At 50.8% G+C, this 21,546-nt stretch overlaps 1 protein-coding gene across 1 annotated transcript in view; it reads right to left on the bottom strand.

The window, feature by feature from the left end:
- Positions 1 to 16,183, bottom strand: part of LOC120986647 (ephexin-1-like) — a 45,988-nt gene extending 29,805 nt beyond the window's left edge. Inside the window, exons 1-2 of the mRNA XM_040415308.1 lie at positions 16,055 to 16,183; positions 2,413 to 2,850 (exon numbers count right to left, since the gene is read on the bottom strand). Coding sequence (XP_040271242.1) covers positions 2,413 to 2,806 — 394 coding nt within the window. The 5' untranslated portion in view covers positions 2,807 to 2,850; positions 16,055 to 16,183. The remainder of the gene's footprint in view (positions 1 to 2,412; positions 2,851 to 16,054) is intronic.
- Between the last annotated feature and the right edge of the window lie 5,363 nt (positions 16,184 to 21,546).

Below are 21,546 nucleotides of genomic sequence, written 5' to 3' on the forward strand. Positions count from 1 at the left end.
GCACCAACATACTGCCATATAGAGAGCGGTGAGCTCAGCACAAAGTACTGCCATATAGAGAGCGGTGACCTCAGCCCCAACATACTGCCATATAGAGAGCGGCGAGCTCAGCACCAACATACTGCCATATAGAGAGCGGTGACCTCAGCGCCAACATACTGCCATATAGAGAGCGGTGAGCTCAGCACCAACATACTGCCATATAGAGAGCGGTGAGCTCAGCGCCAACATACTGCCATATAGAGAGCGGTGAGCTCAGCGCCAACATACTGCCATATAGAGAGCGGTGAGCTCAGCGCCAACATACTGCCATATAGAGAGCGGTGACCTCAGCGCCAACATACTGCCATATAGGGAGCGGTGAGCTCAGCGCCAACGTACTGCCATATAGAGAGCGGTGAGCTCAGCGCCAACATACTGCCATATAGAGAGCGGTGAGCTCAGCACCAACATACTGCCATATAGGGAGCGGTGACCTCAGCGCCAACATACTGCCATATAGAGCGGTGACCTCAGCGCCAACATACTGCCATATAGAGAGCGGTGAGCTCAGCGCCAACATACTGCCATATAGAGAGCGGTGAGCTCAGCGCCAACATACTGCCATATAAAGCGGTGACCTCAGCGCCAACATACTGCCATATAGAGAGCGGTGAGCTCAGCGCCAACATACTGCCATATAGAGAGCGGTGAGCTCAGCGCCAACATACTGCCATATAGAGAGCGGTGACCTCAGCGCCAACATACTGCCATATAGAGAGCGGTGACCTCAGAGCCAACATACTGCCATATAGAGAGCGGTGACCTCAGCGCCAACATACTGCCATATAGGGAGCGGTGACCTCAGCGCCAACATACTGCCATATAGGGAGCGGTGAGCTCAGCGCCAACATACTGCCATATAGAGAGCGGTGAGCTCAGCGCCAACATACTGCCATATAGAGAGCGGTGAGCTCAGCGCCAACATACTGCCATATATAGAGCGGTGAGCTCAGCGCCAACATACTGCCATATAGAGAGCGGTGACCTCAGCGCCAACATACTGCCATATAAAGAGCGGTGACCTCAGCGCCAACATACTGCCATATAGAGAGCGGTGAGCTCAGCACCAACATACTGCCATATAGAGACCAGCGACCTCAGCACCAACATACTGCCATATAGAGAGCGGTGAGGTCAGCACCAACATACTGCCATATAGAGAGCGGTGAGCTCAGCGCCAACATACTGCCATATAGAGAGCGGTGAGCTCAGCACCAAGATACTGCCATATAGAGAGCGGTGACCTCAGTGCCAACATACTGCCATATAGAGAGCGGTGAGCTCAGCGCCAACATACTGCCATATAGAGAGCGGTGAGCTCAGCGCCAACATACTGCCATATAGAGAGTGGCGACCTCAGCATCAACATACTGCCATATAGAGAGCGGTGACCTCAGCACCAACATACTGCCATATAGAGCGCGGTGACCTCAGCGCCAACATACTGCCATATAGAGAGCGGTGACCTCAGCGCCAACATACTGCCATATAGAGAGCGGTGAGCTCAGCGCCAACATACTGCCATATAGAGAGCGGTGACCTCAGCACCAACACACTGCCATATAGAGAGCGGTGAGCTCAGCGCCAACGTACTGCCATATAGAGAGCGGTGAGCTCAGCGCCAACATACTGCCATATAGAGAGCGGTGAGCTCAGCGCCAACATACTGCCATATAGAGAGCGGTGACCTCAGCACCAACACACTGCCATATAGAGAGCGGTGAGCTCAGCGCCAACGTACTGCCATATAGAGAGCGGTGAGCTCAGCGCCAACACACTGCCATATAGAGAGCGGTGAGCTCAGCCCCAATATACTGCCATATAAAGAGCGGTGGGCTCAGCGCCAACGTACTGCCATATAGAGAGCGGTGAGCTCAGCGCCAACATACTGCCATATAGAGAGCGGTGAGCTCAGCCCCAATATACTGCCATATAAAGAGCGGTGGGCTCAGCGCCAACATACTGCCATATAGAGAGCTCAGCGCCTGGTGACAAGTGCCCGTGTTGCCCTCTTTTATAGGTACTGCCCCCCACTGTAAATAACGGAAGCCGCAGCGCCCGGTTCTCTCTGCCTCTTACTATAAAAGCTGTGACTAGAAAGGTGTCAGCGCCGTCACCCCACACGATGTGTACACAGCAGATCACACCCCGAGGTGACGCTTGCTCAGGACTCGCTCTGCTGCGGGGCAAAGTCTGGGATCACAGGAGCTCAGGCTGCGCTGCTGCGTGCAGTCCCAGGCAGTTTTGAGTTACCCTTTACCGGTTCGGGGGTCTATCGACTGCGCCACTCCTGTTATACCACGCGGGCAGATCTGAAACCAAGGGGCGCTTATCGTCGTGCGGCGCGCCGGCCGATCAGCAGATACTCACGGGGCGGACAGCTCTGCTCCTGGTCCTTCTCCACTTCTGACTTCGGCCCAGCGTCCTGTGGCTCCTCCGTGATCGCCGACGCCACCTTTTCCTCCTTGGATTTCGGAGGAAGTCTGGGATGAGGGTCATCGTTGCCGTCCCCTCCGGGGTCCTTCTGGAAGAGCCCCGCGATCTTCTTCACACACACCCCGGACGTTGCGAGCTCGGCAGCAGCTTCGGGGTGATCAGGCTGGGACGCTGGCGGCACAGGAGCATGCTGGGGGCAGGGAGGAGGCTTCTGAGGAGGCTTCGGAGGCAGGTGAGGCGGAGGCCGGTTTGGAGGTCGAGCTTTTACAATACGTACAGGCTTCTGGGAGAGGGGAATGGGGGGTGGCAGAGTATCGGTGGCCGACATGACGGCAGTGCGGTCAGAGGGCGGGGGAGGGCATCACGAGGGGTCTGCAAGAAATCAGAGAGAATCATCAACTACGAGAAAAGTGTCACAAAAACATCACACGTGTCACAGAATAACGGCCCCACCACAAAACATCACACGTGTCACAGAATAACGGCCCCCCCACAAAACATCACACGTGTCACAGAATAACGGCCTCACCACAAAACATCACACGTGTCACAGAATAACGGCCCCACCACAAAACATCACACGTGTCACAGAATAACGGCCTCTCCACAAGACATCACACGTGTCACAGAATAACGGCCTCTCCACAAGACATCACACGTGTCACAGAATAACGGCCCCCCCACAAAACATCACACGTGTCACAGAATAACGGCCCCACCACAAAACATCACACGTGTCACAGAATAACGGCCCCCCACAAAACATCACACGTGTCACAGAATAACGGCCCCACCACAAAACATCACACGTGTCATAGAATAACGGCCCCACCACAAAACATCCCACGTGTCACAGAATAACGGCCCCTCCACAAGACATCACACGTGTCACAGAATAACGGCCCCACCACAAAACATCACACGTGTCACAGAATAACGGCCCCACCACAAAACATCACACGTGTCACAGAATAACGGCCTCTCCACAAGACATCACACGTGTCACAGAATAACGGCCCCCCCACAAAACATCACACGTGTCACAGAATAAAGGCCCCACCACAAAACATCACACGTGTCACAGAATAACGGCCCCACCACAAAACATCACACGTGTCACAGAATAACGGCCCCACCACAAAACATCACACGTGTCACAGAATAACGGCCCCACCACAAAACATCACACGTGTCACAGAATAACGGCCTCTCCACAAGACATCACACGTGTCACAGAATAACGGCCCCTCCACAAGACATCACACGTGTCACAGAATAACGGCCCCCCCACAAAACATCACACGTGTCACAGAATAACGGCCCCACCACAAAACATCACACGTGTCACAGAATAACGGCCCCACCACAAAACATCACACGTGTCACAGAATAACGGCCCCACCACAAAACATCACACTTGTCACAGAATAACGGCCCCTCCACAAGACATCACACGTGTCACAGAATAACGGCCCCACCACAAGACATCACACGTGTCATAGAATAACGGCCCCTCCACAAAACATCACACGTGTCACAGAATAACGGCCCCCCCCACAAAACATCACACGTGTCACAGAATAACGGCCCCACCACAAGACATCACACGTGTCACAGAATAACGGCCCCACCACAAAACATCACACGTGTCACAGTATAAGAGCTCAGAGCAGAGAGGCGCCGCCCCTCCCCCAGCAGACTGAGCTCTGGGATGAGGAGATTTCGGGATGGGACCAGGATGCTGTTATTTCCTGATGCGGAAAATGTGGAGCTTCCTCCTGATAACATGTCTGAGAGCGTAATACACAGAGAGGGGAGGCCGGCCCGTAATACACAGAGAGGGGAGGCCGGCCCGTAATACACAGAGAGGAGAGGCCGGCACGTAATACACAGAGAGGAGAGGCCGGCACCTACTAAACAGAGAGGAGAGGCCGGCCTGTAATGCACAGAGAGGAGAGGCCGGCCCGTAATACACAGAGAGGAGAGGCCGACACCTAATACACAGACAGTGGAGGAGAGGCCGGCACGTAATGCACAGAGGAGAGGCCGGCCCGTAATACACAGAGAGGAGAGGAGAGGCCGGCTCCTAATACACAGAGAGGGGAGGCCGGCACCTAATACACAGAGAGGAGAGGCCGGCCCGTAATGCACAGAGAGGAGAGGCCGGCGCGTAATTATACGGTTATTACATCACAGTGATGTCACCGGTCCTGTACCTCAGTATACGGTTATCACAGTGATGTCACCGCTCCTGTACCTCACTAAACGGTTATTACATCGCAGTGATGTCACTGGTCCTGTACCTCAGTATACGGTTATTACATCGCAGTGATGTCACCGGTCCTGTACCTCACTATACGGTTATCACAGTGATGTCACCGGTCCTGTACCTCACTATACGGTTATCGCAGTGATGTCACCGCTCCTGTACCTCACTATACGGTTATCACATCACAGTGATGTCACCGATCCTGTACCTCACTATACGGTTATTACATCACAGTGATGTCACCGGTCCTGTACCTCACTATACGGTTATTACATCACAGTGATGTCACCGCTCCTGTACCTCACTATACGGTTATCGCAGTGATGTCACCGCTCCTGTACCTCACTATACGGTTATTACATCACAGTGATGTCACCGGTCTTGTACCTCACTATACGGTTATTACATCACAGTGATGTCACCGCTCCTGTACCTCACTATACGGTTATCACATCGCAATGATGTCACCAGTCCTGTACCTCACTATACGGTTATCGCAATGATGTCACCGGTCCTGTACCTCACTATACGGTTATCGCAGTGATGTCACCGGTCCTGTACCTCACTATACGGTTATCGCAGTGATGTCACCGGTCCTGTACCTCACTATACGGTTATCGCAGTGATGTCACCGCTCCTGTACCTCAGTATACGGTTATCACATCACAGTGATGTCACCGCCCCTGTACCTCAGTATACGGTTATCACATCACAGTGATGTCACCGGTCCTGTACCTCACTATACGGTTATTACATCACAGTGATGTCACCGGTCCTGTACCTCACTATACGGTTATTACAGTGATGTCACCGGTCCTGTACCTCACTATACGGTTATCGCAGTGATGTCACCGGTCCTGTACCTCACTATACGGTTATCGCAGTGATGTCACCGGTCCTGTACCTCACTATACGGTTATCGCAGTGATGTCACCGGTCCTGTACCTCACTATACGGTTATCGCAGTGATGTCACCGCTCCTGTACCTCACTATACGGTTATCACAGTGATGTCACCGGTCCTGTACCTCACTATACGGTTATTGCAGTGATGTCACCGGTCCTGTACCTCACTATACGGTTATCACAGTGATGTCACCGCTCCTGTACCTCACTATACGGTTATCGCAGTGATGTCACCGGTCCTGTACCTCACTATACGGTTATTACATCACAGTGATGTCACCGGTCCTGTACCTCAGTATACGGTTATCACAGTGATGTCACCGGTCCTGTACCTCACTATACGGTTATCACATCACAGTGATGTCACCGGTCCTGTACCTCACTATACGGTTATTACATCACAGTGATGTCACCGATCCTGTACCTCACTATACGGTTATTACATCACAGTGATGTCACCGGTCCTGTACCTCACTATACGGTTATTACATCGCAATGATGTCACCAGTCCTGTACCTCACTATACGGTTATTACATCGCAGTGATGTCACCGGTCCTGTACCTCACTATACGGTTATCGCAGTGATGTCACCGGTCCTGTACCTCACTATACGGTTATCGCAGTGATGTCACCGGTCCTGTACCTCACTATACGGTTATCGCAGTGATGTCACCGGTCCTGTACCTCACTATACGGTTATCACAGTGATGTCACCGGTCCTGTACCTCAGTATACGGTTATTACATCACAGTGATGCCACCGGTCCTGTACCTCACTATACGGTTATCGCAGTGATGTCACCGGTCCTGTACCTCACTATACGGTTATTACATCACAGTGATGTCACCGGTCCTGTACCTCACTATACGGTTATCACAGTGATGTCACCGGTCCTGTACCTCACTATACGGTTATTACAGTGATGTCACCGGTCCTGTACCTCACTATACGGTTATCGCAGTGATGTCACCGGTCCTGTACCTCACTATACGGTTATCGCAGTGATGTCACCGGTCCTGTACCTCACTATACGGTTATCGCAGTGATGTCACCGGTCCTGTACCTCACTATACGGTTATTACATCACAGTGATGTCACCGGTCCTGTACCTCACTATACGGTTATTGCAGTGATGTCACCGGTCCTGTACCTCACTATACGGTTATCGCAGTGATGTCACCGGTCCTGTACCTCAGTATACGGTTATCACAGTGATGTCACCGGTCCTGTACCTCACTATACGGTTATTACATCGCAGTGATGTCACCGGTCCTGTACCTCACTATACGGTTATCGCAGTGATGTCACCGGTCCTGTACCTCAGTATACGGTTATCGCAGTGATGTCACCGGTCCTGTACCTCACTATACGGTTATCACATCACAGTGATGTCACCGGTCCTGTACCTCACTATACGGTTATCGCAGTGATGTCACCGGTCCTGTACCTCACTATACGGTTATTGCAGTGATGTCACCGGTCCTGTACCTCACTATACGGTTATCACAGTGATGTCACCGGTCCTGTACCTCACTATACGGTTATTGCATCACAGTGATGTCACCGGTCCTGTACCTCAGTATACGGTGATTACATCACAGTGATGTCACCGGTCCTGTACCTCACTATACGGTTATCGCAGTGATGTCACCGGTCCTGTACCTCACTATACGGTTATTGCAGTGATGTCACCGGTCCTGTACCTCACTATACGGTTATCACAGTGATGTCACCGGTCCTGTACCTCACTATACGGTTATTACATCACAGTGACGTCACCGGTCCTGTACCTCAGTATACGGTTATTACATCACAATGATGTCACCGGTCCTGTACCTCACTATACGGTTATTACATCACAGTGATGTCACCGGTCTTGTACCTCACTATACGGTTATTACATCACAGTGATGTCACCGGTCCTGTACCTCACTATACGGTTATCACAGAGATGTCACCGCTCCTGTACCTCACTATACGGTTATCACAGTGACGTCACCGGTCCTGTACCTCACTATACGGTTATTACATCACAGTGATGTCACCGGTCCTGTACCTCACTATACGGTTATTGCAGTGATGTCACCGGTCCTGTACCTCACTATACGGTTATCGCAGTGATGTCACCGGTCCTGTACCTCACTATACGGTTATCGCTGTGATGTCACCGGTCCTGTACCTCACTATACGGTTATCGCAGTGATGTCACCGCTCCTGTACCTCACTATACGGTTATTACATCACAGTGATGTCACTGCTCCTGTACCTCACTATACGGTTATCACAGTGATGTCACCGGTCCTGTACCTCACTATACGGTTATCGCAGTGATGTCACCGGTCCTGTACCTCACTATACGGTTATCACAGTGATGTCACCGGTCCTGTACCTCACTATACGGTTATCACAGTGATGTCACCGGTCCTGTACCTCACTATACGGTTATCGCAGTGATGTCACCGGTCCTGTACCTCACTATACGGTTATCGCAGTGATGTCACCGGTCCTGTACCTCACTATACGGTTATCGCAGTGATGTCACCGGTCCTGTACCTCACTATACGGTTATTACAGTGATGTCACCGGTCCTGTACCTCACTATACGGTTATCGCAGTGATGTCACCGCTCCTGTACCTCACTATACGGTTATCACAGTGATGTCACCGGTCCTGTACCTCACTATACGGTGATTACATCACAGTGATGTCACCGGTCCTGTACCTCACTATACGGTTATCGCAGTGATGTCACCGGTCCTGTACCTCACTATACGGTTATTGCAGTGATGTCACCGGTCCTGTACCTCACTATACGGTTATCACAGTGATGTCACCGGTCCTGTACCTCACTATACGGTTATCACAGTGATGTCACCGGTCCTGTACCTCACTATACGGTTATTACATCACAGTGACGTCACCGGTCCTGTACCTCAGTATACGGTTATTACATCACAATGATGTCACCGGTCCTGTACCTCACTATACGGTTATTACATCACAGTGATGTCACCGGTCTTGTACCTCACTATACGGTTATTACATCACAGTGATGTCACCGGTCCTGTACCTCACTATACGGTTATCACAGAGATGTCACCGCTCCTGTACCTCACTATACGGTTATCACAGTGACGTCACCGGTCCTGTACCTCACTATACGGTTATTACATCACAGTGATGTCACCGGTCCTGTACCTCACTATACGGTTATTGCAGTGATGTCACCGGTCCTGTACCTCACTATACGGTTATCGCAGTGATGTCACCGGTCCTGTACCTCACTATACGGTTATCGCTGTGATGTCACCGGTCCTGTACCTCACTATACGGTTATCGCAGTGATGTCACCGCTCCTGTACCTCACTATACGGTTATTACATCACAGTGATGTCACTGCTCCTGTACCTCACTATACGGTTATTACATCACAGTGATGTCACCGGTCCTGTACCTCACTATACGGTTATCACAGTGATGTCACCGGTCCTGTACCTCACTATACGGTTATCACAGTGATGTCACCGCTCCTGTACCTCACTATACGGTTATTACATCACAGTGATGTCACCGGTCCTGTACCTCACTATAAGGTTATCGCAGTGATGTCACCGCTCCTGTACCTCACTATACGGTTATCACAGTGATGTCACCGCTCCTGTACCTCACTATACGGTTATCACATCACAGTGATGTCACCGGTCCTGTACCTCACTATACGGAAATTACATCACAGTGATGTCACCGGTCCTGTACCTCAGTGTACGGTTATTACATCACAGTGATGTCACCGGTCCTGTACCTCACTATACGGTTATCACATCACAGTGATGTCACCGGTCCTGTACCTCAGTATACGGTTATCACATCACAGTGATGTCACCGGTCCTGTACCTCAGTATACGGTTATCACATCACAGTGATGTCACCGGTCCTGTACCTCACTATACGGTTATTACATCACAGTGATGTCACCGGTCCTGTACCTCACTATACGGTTATTACAGTGATGTCACCGGTCCTGTACCTCACTATACGGTTATCACTGTGATGTCACCGGTCCTGTACCTCACTATACGGTTATTACATCACAGTGATGTCACCGGTCCTCTACCTCACTATACGGTTATCACATCACAGTGATGTCACCGGTCCTGTACCTCACTATACGGTTATCACAGTGATGTCACCGGTCCTGTACCTCACTATACGGTTATCACAGTGATGTCACCGGTCCTGTACCTCACTATACGGTTATTACAGTGATGTCACCGGTCCTGTACCTCACTATACGGTTATTACAGTGATGTCTCCGGTCCTGTACCTCACTATACGGTTATTACATCACAGTGATGTCTCCGGTCCTGTACCTCACTATACGGTTATTACATCACAGTGATGTCATCGGTCCTGTACCTCACTATACGGTTATTACAGTGATGTCATCGGTCCTGTACCTCACTATACGGTTATCACAGTGATGTCATCGGTCCTGTACCTCACTATACGGTTATCACAGTGATGTCACCGGTCCTGTACCTCACTATACGGTTCTCACAGTGATGTCACCGGTCCTGTACCTCACTATACGGTTATTACATCACAGTGATGTCACCGGTCCTGTACCTCACTATACGGTTATTACAGTGATGTCACCGGTCCTGTACCTCACTATACGGTTATCACAGTGATGTCACCGGTCCTGTACCTCAGTATACGGTTATCACAGTGATGTCACCGGTCCTGTACCTCACTATACGGTTATCGCAGTGATGTCACCGGTCCTGTACCTCACTATACGGTTATCACAGTGATGTCACCGGTCCTGTACCTCACTATACGGTTATCACAGTGATGTCACCGGTCCTGTACCTCACTATACGGTTATCGCAGTGATGTCACCGGTCCTGTACCTCACTATACGGTTATCGCAGTGATGTCACCGGTCCTGTACCTCACTATACGGTTATCGCAGTGATGTCACCGGTCCTGTACCTCACTATACGGTTATTACATCACAGTGATGTCACCGCTCCTGTACCTCACTATACGGTTATCACAGTGATGTCACCGCTCCTGTACCTCACTATACGGTTATCGCAGTGATGTCACCGCTTCTGTACCTCACTATACGGTTATCGCAGTGATGTCACCGGTCCTGTACCTCAGTATACGGTTATCGCAGTGATGTCACCGGTCCTGTACCTCACTATACGGTTATTACATCGCAGTGATGTCACCGGTCCTGTACCTCACTATACGGTTATTACATCACAGTGATGTCACCGGTCCTGTACCTCACTATACGGTTATTACATCACAGTGATGTCACCGGTCCTGTACCTCACTATACGGTTATTACATCACAGTGATGTCACCGGTCCTGTACCTCACTATACGGTTATTACAGTGATGTCACCGGTCCTGTACCTCACTATACGGTTATCGCAGTGATGTCACCGCTCCTGTACCTCACTATACGGTTATCACAGTGATGTCACCGGTCCTGTACCTCACTATACGGTTATCACAGTGATGTCACCGGTCCTGTACCTCATTATACGGTTATCGCAGTGTTGTCACCGGTCCTGTACCTCACTATACGGTTATCGCAGTGATGTCACCGCTCCTGTACCTCACTATACGGTTATTACAGTGATGTCACCGGTCCTGTACCTCACTATACGGTTATTACATCACAGTGATGTCACCGCCCCTGTACCTCACTATACGGTTATTACATCGCAGTGTTGTCACCGCTCCTGTACCTCACTATACGGTTATCGCAGTGATGTCACCGCTCCTGTACCTCACTATACGGTTATCACAGTGATGTCACCGGTCCTGTACCTCACTATACGGTTATCACAGTGATGTCACCGGTCCTGTACCTCATTATACGGTTATCGCAGTGATGTCACCGGTCCTGTACCTCACTATACGGTTATCGCAGTGATGTCACCGCTCCTGTACCTCACTATACGGTTATTACAGTGATGTCACCGCTCCTGTACCTCACTATACGGTTATCGCAGTGATGTCACCGGTCCTGTACCTCACTATACGGTTATCACAGTGATGTCACCGCTCCTGTACCTCACTATACGGTTATCACAGTGATGTCACCGGTCCTGTACCTCACTATACGGTTATTGCAGTGATGTCACCGGTCCTGTATCTCACTATACGGTTATTACATCGCAGTGATGTCACCGGTCCTGTACCTCACTATACGGTTATCACTGTGATGTCACCGGTCCTGTACCTCACTATACGGTTATTACAGTGATGTCACCGGTCCTGTACCTCACTATACGGTTATCGCAGTGATGTCACCGGTCCTGTACCTCACTATACGGTTATCGCAGTGATGTCACCGCTCCTGTACCTCACTATACGGTTATCACAGTGATGTCACCGGTCCTGTACCTCACTATACGGTTATCACAGTGATGTCACCGGTCCTGTACCTCACTATACGGTTATCGCAGTGGTGTCACCGGTCCTGTACCTCACTATACGGTTATCGCAGTGATGTCACCGCTCCTGTACCTCACTATACGGTTATTACATCACAGTGATGTCACCGGTTCTGTACCTCACTATACGGTTATTACATCACAGTGATGTCACCGGTTCTGTACCTCACTATACGGTTATCGCAGTGATGTCACTGGTCCTGTACCTCACTATACGGTTATCACAGTGATGTCACCGGTCCTGTACCTCACTATACGGTTATCACAGTGATGTCTCCGGTCCTGTACCTCTGTATACGGTTATTACATCACAGTGATGTCACCGGTCCTGTACCTCACTATACGGTTATTACATCGCAGTGATGTCACCGGTCCTGTACCTCACTATACGGTTATCGCAGTGATGTCACCGGTCCTGTACCTCACTATACGGTTATTACATCGCAGTGATGTCACCGGTCCTGTACCTCACTATACGGTTATCGCAGTGATGTCACCGGTCCTGTACCTCAGTATACGGTTATCACAGTGATGTCACCGGTCCTGTACCTCACTATACGGTTATTACATCACAGTGATGTTACCGGTCCTGTACCTCACTATACGGTTATCACAGTGATGTCACCGGTCCTGTACCTCACTATACGGTTATCACAGTGATGTCACCGGTCCTGTACCTCACTATACGGTTATCGCAGTGATGTCACCGGTCCTGTACCTCACTATACGGTTATCGCAGTGATGTCACCGGTCCTGTACCTCACTATATGGTTATTACATCACAGTGATGTCACCGCTCCTGTACCTCACTATACGGTTATCACAGTGATGTCACCGCTCCTGTACCTCACTATACGGTTATTACATCACAGTGATGTCACCGGTCCTGTACCTCACTATACGGTTATTACATCACAGTGATGTCACCAGTCCTGTACCTCACTATACGGTTATTACATCGCAATGATGTCACCAGTCCTGTACCTCACTATACGGTTATTACATCGCAGTGATGTCACCGGTCCTGTACCTCACTATACGGTTATCGCAGTGATGTCACCGGTCCTGTACCTCACTATACGGTTATCGCAGTGATGTCACCGGTCCTGTACCTCACTATACGGTTATCGCAGTGATGTCACCGCTCCTGTACCTCACTATACGGTTATCGCAGTGATGTCACCGGTCCTGTACCTCACTATACGGTTATTACATCACAGTGATGTCACCGCTCCTGTACCTCACTATACGGTTATTACATCGCAGTGATGTCACCGGTCCTGTACCTCACTATACGGTTATCGCAGTGATGTCACCGGTCCTGTACCTCACTATACGGTTATCACAGTGATGTCACCGGTCCTGTACCTCACTATACGGTTATCGCAGTGATGTCACCGCTCCTGTACCTCACTATACGGTTATCGCAGTGATGTCACCGCTCCTGTACCTCACTATACGGTTATCGCAGTGATGTCACCGGTCCTGTACCTCACTATACGGTTATCGCAGTGATGTCACCGGTCCTGTACCTCACTATACGGTTATTACATCACAGTGATGTCACCGGTCCTGTACCTCACTATACGGTTATCGCAGTGATGTCACCGGTCCTGTACCTCACTATACGGTTATTACATCGCAGTGATGTCACCGGTCCTGTACCTCACTATACGGTTATCACAGTGATGTCACCGCTCCTGTACCTCACTATACGGTTATTACATCACAGTGATGTCACCGGTCCTGTACCTCACTATACGGTTATCGCAGTGATGTCACCGGTCCTGTACCTCACTATACGGTTATCACAGTGATGTCACCGGTCTTGTACCTCACTATACGGTTATTACATCGCAGTGATGTCACCGGTCCTGTACCTCACTATACGGTTATTACATCACAGTGATGTCACCGGTCCTGTACCTCACTATACGGTTATCGCAGTGATGTCACCGGTCCTGTACCTCACTATACGGTTATCACTGTGATGTCACCGGTCCTGTACCTCACTATACGGTTATTACATCGCAGTGATGTCACCGGTCCTGTACCTCACTATACGGTTATCACAGTGATGTCACCGCTCCTGTACCTCACTATACGGTTATTACAGTGATGTCACCGGTCCTGTACCTCACTATACGGTTATCACAGTGATGTCACCGGTCTTGTACCTCACTATACGGTTATTACATCGCAGTGATGTCACCGGTCCTGTACCTCACTATACGGTTATTACATCACAGTGATGTCACCGGTCCTGTACCTCACTATACGGTTATTACAGTGATGTCACCGCTCCTGTACCTCACTATACGGTTATTACAGTGATGTCACCGCTCCTGTACCTCACTATACGGTTATCGCAGTGATGTCACCGCTCCTGTACCTCACTATACGGTTATTACAGTGATGTCACCGGTCCTGTACCTCACTATACGGTTATCACAGTGATGTCACCGTTCTTGTACCTCACTATACGGTTATTACATCGCAGTGATGTCACCGGTCCTGTACCTCACTATACGGTTATTACATCACAGTGATGTCACCGGTCCTGTACCTCACTATACGGTTATCGCAGTGATGTCACCGCTCCTGTACCTCACTATACGGTTATCGCAGTGATGTCACCGCTCCTGTACCTCACTATACGGTTATTACAGTGATGTCACCGGTCCTGTACCTCACTATACGGTTATCGCAGTGATGTCACCGCTCCTGTACCTCACTATACGGTTATCACAGTGATGTCACCGGTCCTGTACCTCACTATACGGTTATCACAGTGATGTCACCGGTCCTGTACCTCACTATACGGTTATTACATCGCAGTGATGTCACCGGTCCTGTACCTCACTATACGGTTATCGCAGTGATGTCACCGCTCCTGTATCTCACTATACGGTTATTACATCGCAGTGATGTCACCGGTCCTGTACCTCACTATACGGTTATTACAGTGATGTCACCGCTCCTGTACCTCACTATACGGTTATCACAGTGATGTCACCGGTCCTGTACCTCACTATACGGTTATCGCAGTGATGTCACCGCTCCTGTACCTCACTATACGGTTATCGCAGTGATGTCACCGCTCCTGTACCTCACTATACGATTATCACAGTGATGTCACCGGTCCTGTACCTCACTATACGGTTATCACAGTGATGTCACCGCTCCTGTACCTCACTATATGGTTATCACAGTGATGTCACCGCTCCTGTACCTCACTATACGGTTATCGCAGTGATGTCACCGGTCCTGTACCTCACTATACGGTTATCGCAGTGATGTCACCGCTCCTGTACCTCACTATACGGTTATCACAGTGATGTCACCGCTCCTGTACCTCACTATACGGTTATCGCAGTGATGTCACCGCTCCTGTACCTCACTATACGGTTATCGCAGTGATGTCACCGCTCCTGTACCTCACTATACGGTTATCACAGTGATGTCACCGCTCCTGTACCTCACTATACGGTTATCACAGTGATGTCACCGCTCCTGTACCTCACTATACGGTTATCACAGTGATGTCACCGCTCCTGTACCTCACTATACGGTTATCGCAGTGATGTCACCGCTCCTGTACCTCACTATACGGTTATCACAGTGATGTCACCGCTCCTGTACCTCACTATACGGTTATCACAGTGATGTCACCGCTCCTGTACCTCACTATACGGTTATTACATCGCAGTGATGTCACCGGTCCTGTACCTCACTATACGGTTATTACATCACAGTGATGTCACCGCTCCTGTACCTCACTATACGGTTATCGCAGTGATGTCACCGGTCCTGTACCTCACTGTACGGTTATCGCAGTGATGTCACCGCTCCTGTACCTCACTGTACGGTTATCACAGGGCAGTGATGACGTCAGCAGCGGCAGGTATGACACGGTACTCACGTCTCCGCCGCAGGCAGTGTTGTCCCGGTCCCGTCACCTCTCGCTCATCTCCCGGCACCGCTCACCTCACACAGGAAGCCGGGACTGGGAGCTCAGCAGTCTGCGAGCAGCGGGGGGCGGGGCCGGGGCGGGGCCTGAGAGGGAGGAGGACGAGGGGGCGGGGCGGCCGCTATTGTTCTCAGCGTGTCCCCTTCTCCACATCACTGGGCGCTGATAATCCTGTATTGGGGGAGGGGCGGGAGCGGGTGACCGGGAATGTCGCATCATAGGCACCGGGTATGCTGTGGAGATATGCGACATCTCTGCCGCGAGATCAGAGCGCAATGGTGGGGATGTGTTGCCAATAGCAACCAATCAGAACCCAGCTTTTATTTCTCTGGCACAGGTCGTACCAACCAATCAGAACCCAGCTTTTATTTCTCTGGCACAGGTCGTTCAAACCAATCAGAACCCAGCTTTCATTATCCTCACGCAGGAGAGGAGATGCAGACAGCGTTTTGATTGGTTGCCATGAGGAACACTTGTGCTAGAACAATGAAAGCATTGATCTGATTGGTTGCTATTGGCAACGGCTTCACATAAATACTGCTGCCATCTTCTGCTCTGCTCAGATGACTGCTGCAGTGGAACTACAACTCCCAGCAGCTCCTGAAAGCAGTCAGCATTCAGGGAGTTATAGTGGGGGTGACAAATCTTAACTAAAAACCGCACCAAAACCGCCAGAAATAGTGCGGATTTCTGTGCGTGTTATAGGCAGATTTTCCGCATGCCAATACGCAGCCTGCAGATATGCGACTGTTCGGCTCCGCCCCCTCCCCGATCACACATTGCGCCATATCTTGCCCATAAAATGTGCAGATAACTGCATCGACCTTTGAGCATTTAAAGGCACGGCAATGCTTAAAGGGGATGATGATAGTTCCATACAGAGCTGCCTGCGTGTTGTGACAGCTGGGAGCGGGCGCGTCCTCATACTTGGCACACGTTCTCTGCCCTTCCCGTGGGTTATATATATCCACACCCTGCGGCTCACGCCAGACTTCAGCGTCCGTCCTGCTCCCAAGACGCTGGACACGGCAGATGGGGAAATAACGCAGATCAATGCTGAGCCAGGGGCGTGAATAGTTACACAATGGCAGGAGAATCGTATCCCGTCAGTCTCAGGGCTCACTCACACCAACGTATTTCGTTTCCGCGTGCACTCTGTTAGTTTTCATTCACTTCAATGCGTCCGCAGAAACAAACGGAAATGACTCCATGCGCATTCCGTACGTCTGCATCGCTGCTCCACAAACACATAGAACACGTCCTATTCTCCTCCGTTTTGCGGACAAGTAAAAGGCATTGTTACAATGGATCCGCAAAAGAAACGGATGCGGTACGGATGTCACACGGACGTCATCTGTATTTTTTGCGGACCACAAAATACATACAGTCATGGGCATGAGCCCTGACAGCGCGGAGGATTCATGTCCTGACGGAGGCCGCACCGCTGGGGATTGTGTCAGCTCCTGGGCCCAGCGGAGGATGCTGCGGCTGCGGTGTCCAATCCGGGAGCAGGCGCCGTCATAGGCTGTTATTCCTGTAATCTATCATCTGAAGGCCGCTCTGGTGGGAGGGCGCCCTCTGGCTGGGCACTGTTACTGGGGGCGCTCTCTGGCTGGGCACTGTTACTGGGGGCGCTCTCTGGTGGGGCACTGTTACTGAGGGCGCCCTCTGGCTGGGCACTGTTACTGGGGCGCTCTCTGGCTGGGCACTGTTACCGGGGGCACTCTCTGACTGGACACTGTTACCGGGGTGCTCTCTGGCTGGGCACTGTTACCGGGGTGCTCTCTGGCTGGGCACTGTTACCGGGGGCGCTCTCTGGCTGGGCACTGTTACCGGGGTGCTCTCTGGTGGGGCACTGTTACCGGGGTGCTCTCTGGTGGGGCACTGTTACCGGGGTGCTCTCTGGCTGGGCACTGTTACCGGGGGCGCTCTCTGGCTGGGCACTGTTACTGGGGGCGCTCTCTGGTGGGGCACTGTTACTGGGGCGCCCTCTGGCTGGGCACTGTTACTGGGGCGCTCTCTGGTGGGGCACTGTTACTGGGGGCGCTCTCTGGTGGGGCACTGTTACTGGGGGCGCTCTCTGACTGGACACTGTTACCGGGGTGCTCTCTGGCTGGGCACTGTTACTGGGGGCGCTCTCTGACTGGACACTGTTACCGGGGCGCTCTCTGGCTGGGCACTGTTACCGGGGGCGCTCTCTGGCTGGGCACTGTTACTGGGGCGCTCTCTGTCTGGGCTCTGTTACCGGGGCGCTCTCTGGCTGGGCACTGTTACCGGGGGCGCTCTCTGGCTGGGCACTGTTACTGGGGCGCTCTCTGTCTGGGCTCTGTTACCGGGGCGCTCTCTGGCTGTCACGGATGGTGTTTCAGAAAGCTGGAACTTATAAATAAACATCTGACTGGCTTGATCACAAACTAAGGAGCATATGGGTGAGCACTATAAAACCCCTAGAGCTCTCCCTGACTGCTCTGCCCATGCAAAGGTCTTTATGGTAGACGATTGCATGCCCACGTACCTTATACTGTGTGACACCTGAAAACCCTATAATAGTGAGGGGACACGACCACCGGCTCCCTGCACTTAATACGGACGGAGTCAGGGTCACCTAGAATCAAGTCAGCAAGGAAACACAAATAAAGGAAAAACACTTATCTGAGGAATCAGCAGTAGCAGTCTCCAGCAGTGAACAACTCATCCAGGAAGAAGTATAAACCGCAAAGTGAGGCAGTATGGGAGGGAATATAAAGGGAGACAATTAGTGTAAATAGGTGACAGCTGGGAGAAGGAAAGGAGATGACAAAGTGAAACCAAAACAAAGAACATCATGCAAGAGGTAGAGAAGAACGTCTAACAGACCTTCTCACAGAACTGGTGGTGACAGTACCCCTCCCTCTACGGGTGTACTCCGGACACTCGGAGCCCACCTTCTCAGGATGAGACCTATGGAAAGCCGTGAGGAGACGAGTGGCCTTAATGTCCGCCACTGGGACCCACATCCTCTCCTCAGGACCGTAACCCTCCCAATGAACGAGGTACTGCAGAGAACCGCGGATAATGCGAGAATCCACAATCCTAGAGACCTGAAATTCAAGATTACCATCAACAACAATCGGATGAGGAGGCAAAGAGGAGGGTACAGTGGGTTGGACATAAGGTTTTAATAGGGACCTGTGAAAAACATTATGGATCTTCCAAGTCTGAGGAAGATCAAGACGGAAGGCAACGGGATTGATGACGGACAAGATCTTGTAAGGCCCAATAAACTTAGGACCCAACTTCCAGGAGGGAACCTTCAGTTTGATATTCTTTGTAGACAACCACACCAGATCACCCACATTCAGGTCCGGACCAGGCAACACCGTCTCTTATCCGCCACACGCTTATATCTCTCACTCATCCTCTTCAGATTACTCGGAATCTTTTGCCAAATAAATGACAAAGACGAGGAAAATCTCTCCTTATCAGGTAAACCAGAAGACCCCTCTCCAGAGAATGTCCCAAACTGCGGATGAAACCCATATGCACCAAAAAATGGTGACTTATCAGAGGACTCCTGGCGACGGTTATTTAAAGCAAACTCAGCAAGGGACAAAAAAGAACACCAATCCTCCTGATTCTCCGCCACAAAACAGCGCAGATATGTCTCCAGATTCTGATTGACGCGTTCGGTCTGACCATTCGACTGCGGGTGAAAAGTAGAAGAGAACGACAACCGAACCCCCAAGCGAGAACAGAAGGCCTTCCAGAATCTGGAAACAAATTGCGTGCCCCTATCAGAAACGATGTCTGAAGGAATGCCATGCAATTTGACAATGTGATCAACAAATGCTTGCGCCAGCTACTTAGCATTGGGTAACCCAGGAAAGGGAATCAAATGCGCCATTTTGCTAAAACGGTCCACTACTACCAGAATCACAGTCTTCCCCGAGGAACGAGGCAGGTCTGTAATGAAGTCCATGGACAGATGCGTCCAAGGACGGGAAGGAATGGGTAACGGGAGGAGAGAACCTGATGGCCGTGAATGAGGGACCTTGGCACGAGCGCAGGTCTCGCAGGCTGCCACAAAACCCTCAACCGTCTTACGAAGAGCCGGCCACCAGAATCTCCGAGCAATGAGATCCACTGTGGCTCTGCTCCCCGGGTGCCCAGCAAGGACAGTATCGTGATGCTTCTTAAAAACCTTGTGTCGTAAAGCGAGAGGCACAAACAACCTCCCAGGAGGACAAAGATCAGGAGCCGCTGCCTGAACCTCTGCCTCCAAATTAGGATATAGAACAGGGACGACCACCCCTTCAGCCAAAATGGGACCCGGGTCTTCAAAGTTCCCCCCTCCCAGAAAACAACGTGACTGGGCATCCGCCTTCACATTGTTAACCCCAGGGCGGAACGTAACAACAAAATTAAACCTAGAAAAGAACAAAGACCATCTGGCCTGTCTCGGGTTCAGACGCTTGGCCGATTCCAAGTAGGCCAGATTCTTATGGTCTGTAAACACGGTAATAGGGTGTCTGGCTCCCTCGAGCCAATGGCGCCATTCCTCAAAAGCTAATTTGATGGCCAACAACTCCCTATCTCCCACATTGTAATTTCTCTCTGCAGAGGAGAGTTTCCTTGAGAAAAAGGCACACGGTCGCCATTTGGCAGGAGAGAGACCCTGAGATAAGACCGCACCCACACCCACCTCAGAAGCGTCCACCTCAACAATAAAAGGTAGAGAGACATCAGGTTGTACCAAGATGGGAGCGGAAGCAAAACTCTCTTTGATACTAGAAAAGGCTTTAAGCGCATCTACCGACCACGAAGAAAAATCTACCCCCTTTTTAGTCATATAGTCCTGATCAAAAGTTTAAGACCACTTGAAAAATGGCAAAAAATCATATTTAGCACGGCTCAATTTAATGAAAATAACGAATAAACTGAAACAGGCTGTTTTTCAGCTGATCAAAAGTTTAGGACCACGCCTCCAAAAAAAACCTCCCCAGAATAAACCCCCCCAAAACAGAAATCCAACTTCCAAACATGAGCTCAGTAATGAGTAGCTCCGCCGTTATTGTTTATCACTTCCATTTGTTTCGGCATGCTTAATGCAAGCGTTTCCATGAGGTGAGTGGGAACATTTCTCCAAGTGGTGAAGACGGCCGCACGAAGGCCATCTACTGTCTGGAACTGTTATCCATTTTTGTAAACTTTCCTTGCCATCCATCCCCAAAGGTTCTCAATTGGATTTAGATCAGGGGAACACGCAGGATGGGCCCAAAGAGTGATGTTATTCTCCTGGAATAAGTCCCTTGTCCTGCGGGCATTGTGTACTGTAGCGTTGTCCTGTTGAAAAACCCAGTCGTTACCACACAGACGAGGGCCCTCAGTCATGAAGAATGCTCTCTGCAACATCTGGACATAGCCAGCGGCCGTTTGACGCCCCTGCACTTCCTGAAGCTCCATTG

Source organism: Bufo bufo, chromosome 1, assembly GCF_905171765.1.
Source record: "Bufo bufo chromosome 1, aBufBuf1.1, whole genome shotgun sequence".
NCBI lineage: Eukaryota > Metazoa > Chordata > Amphibia > Anura > Bufonidae > Bufo > Bufo bufo.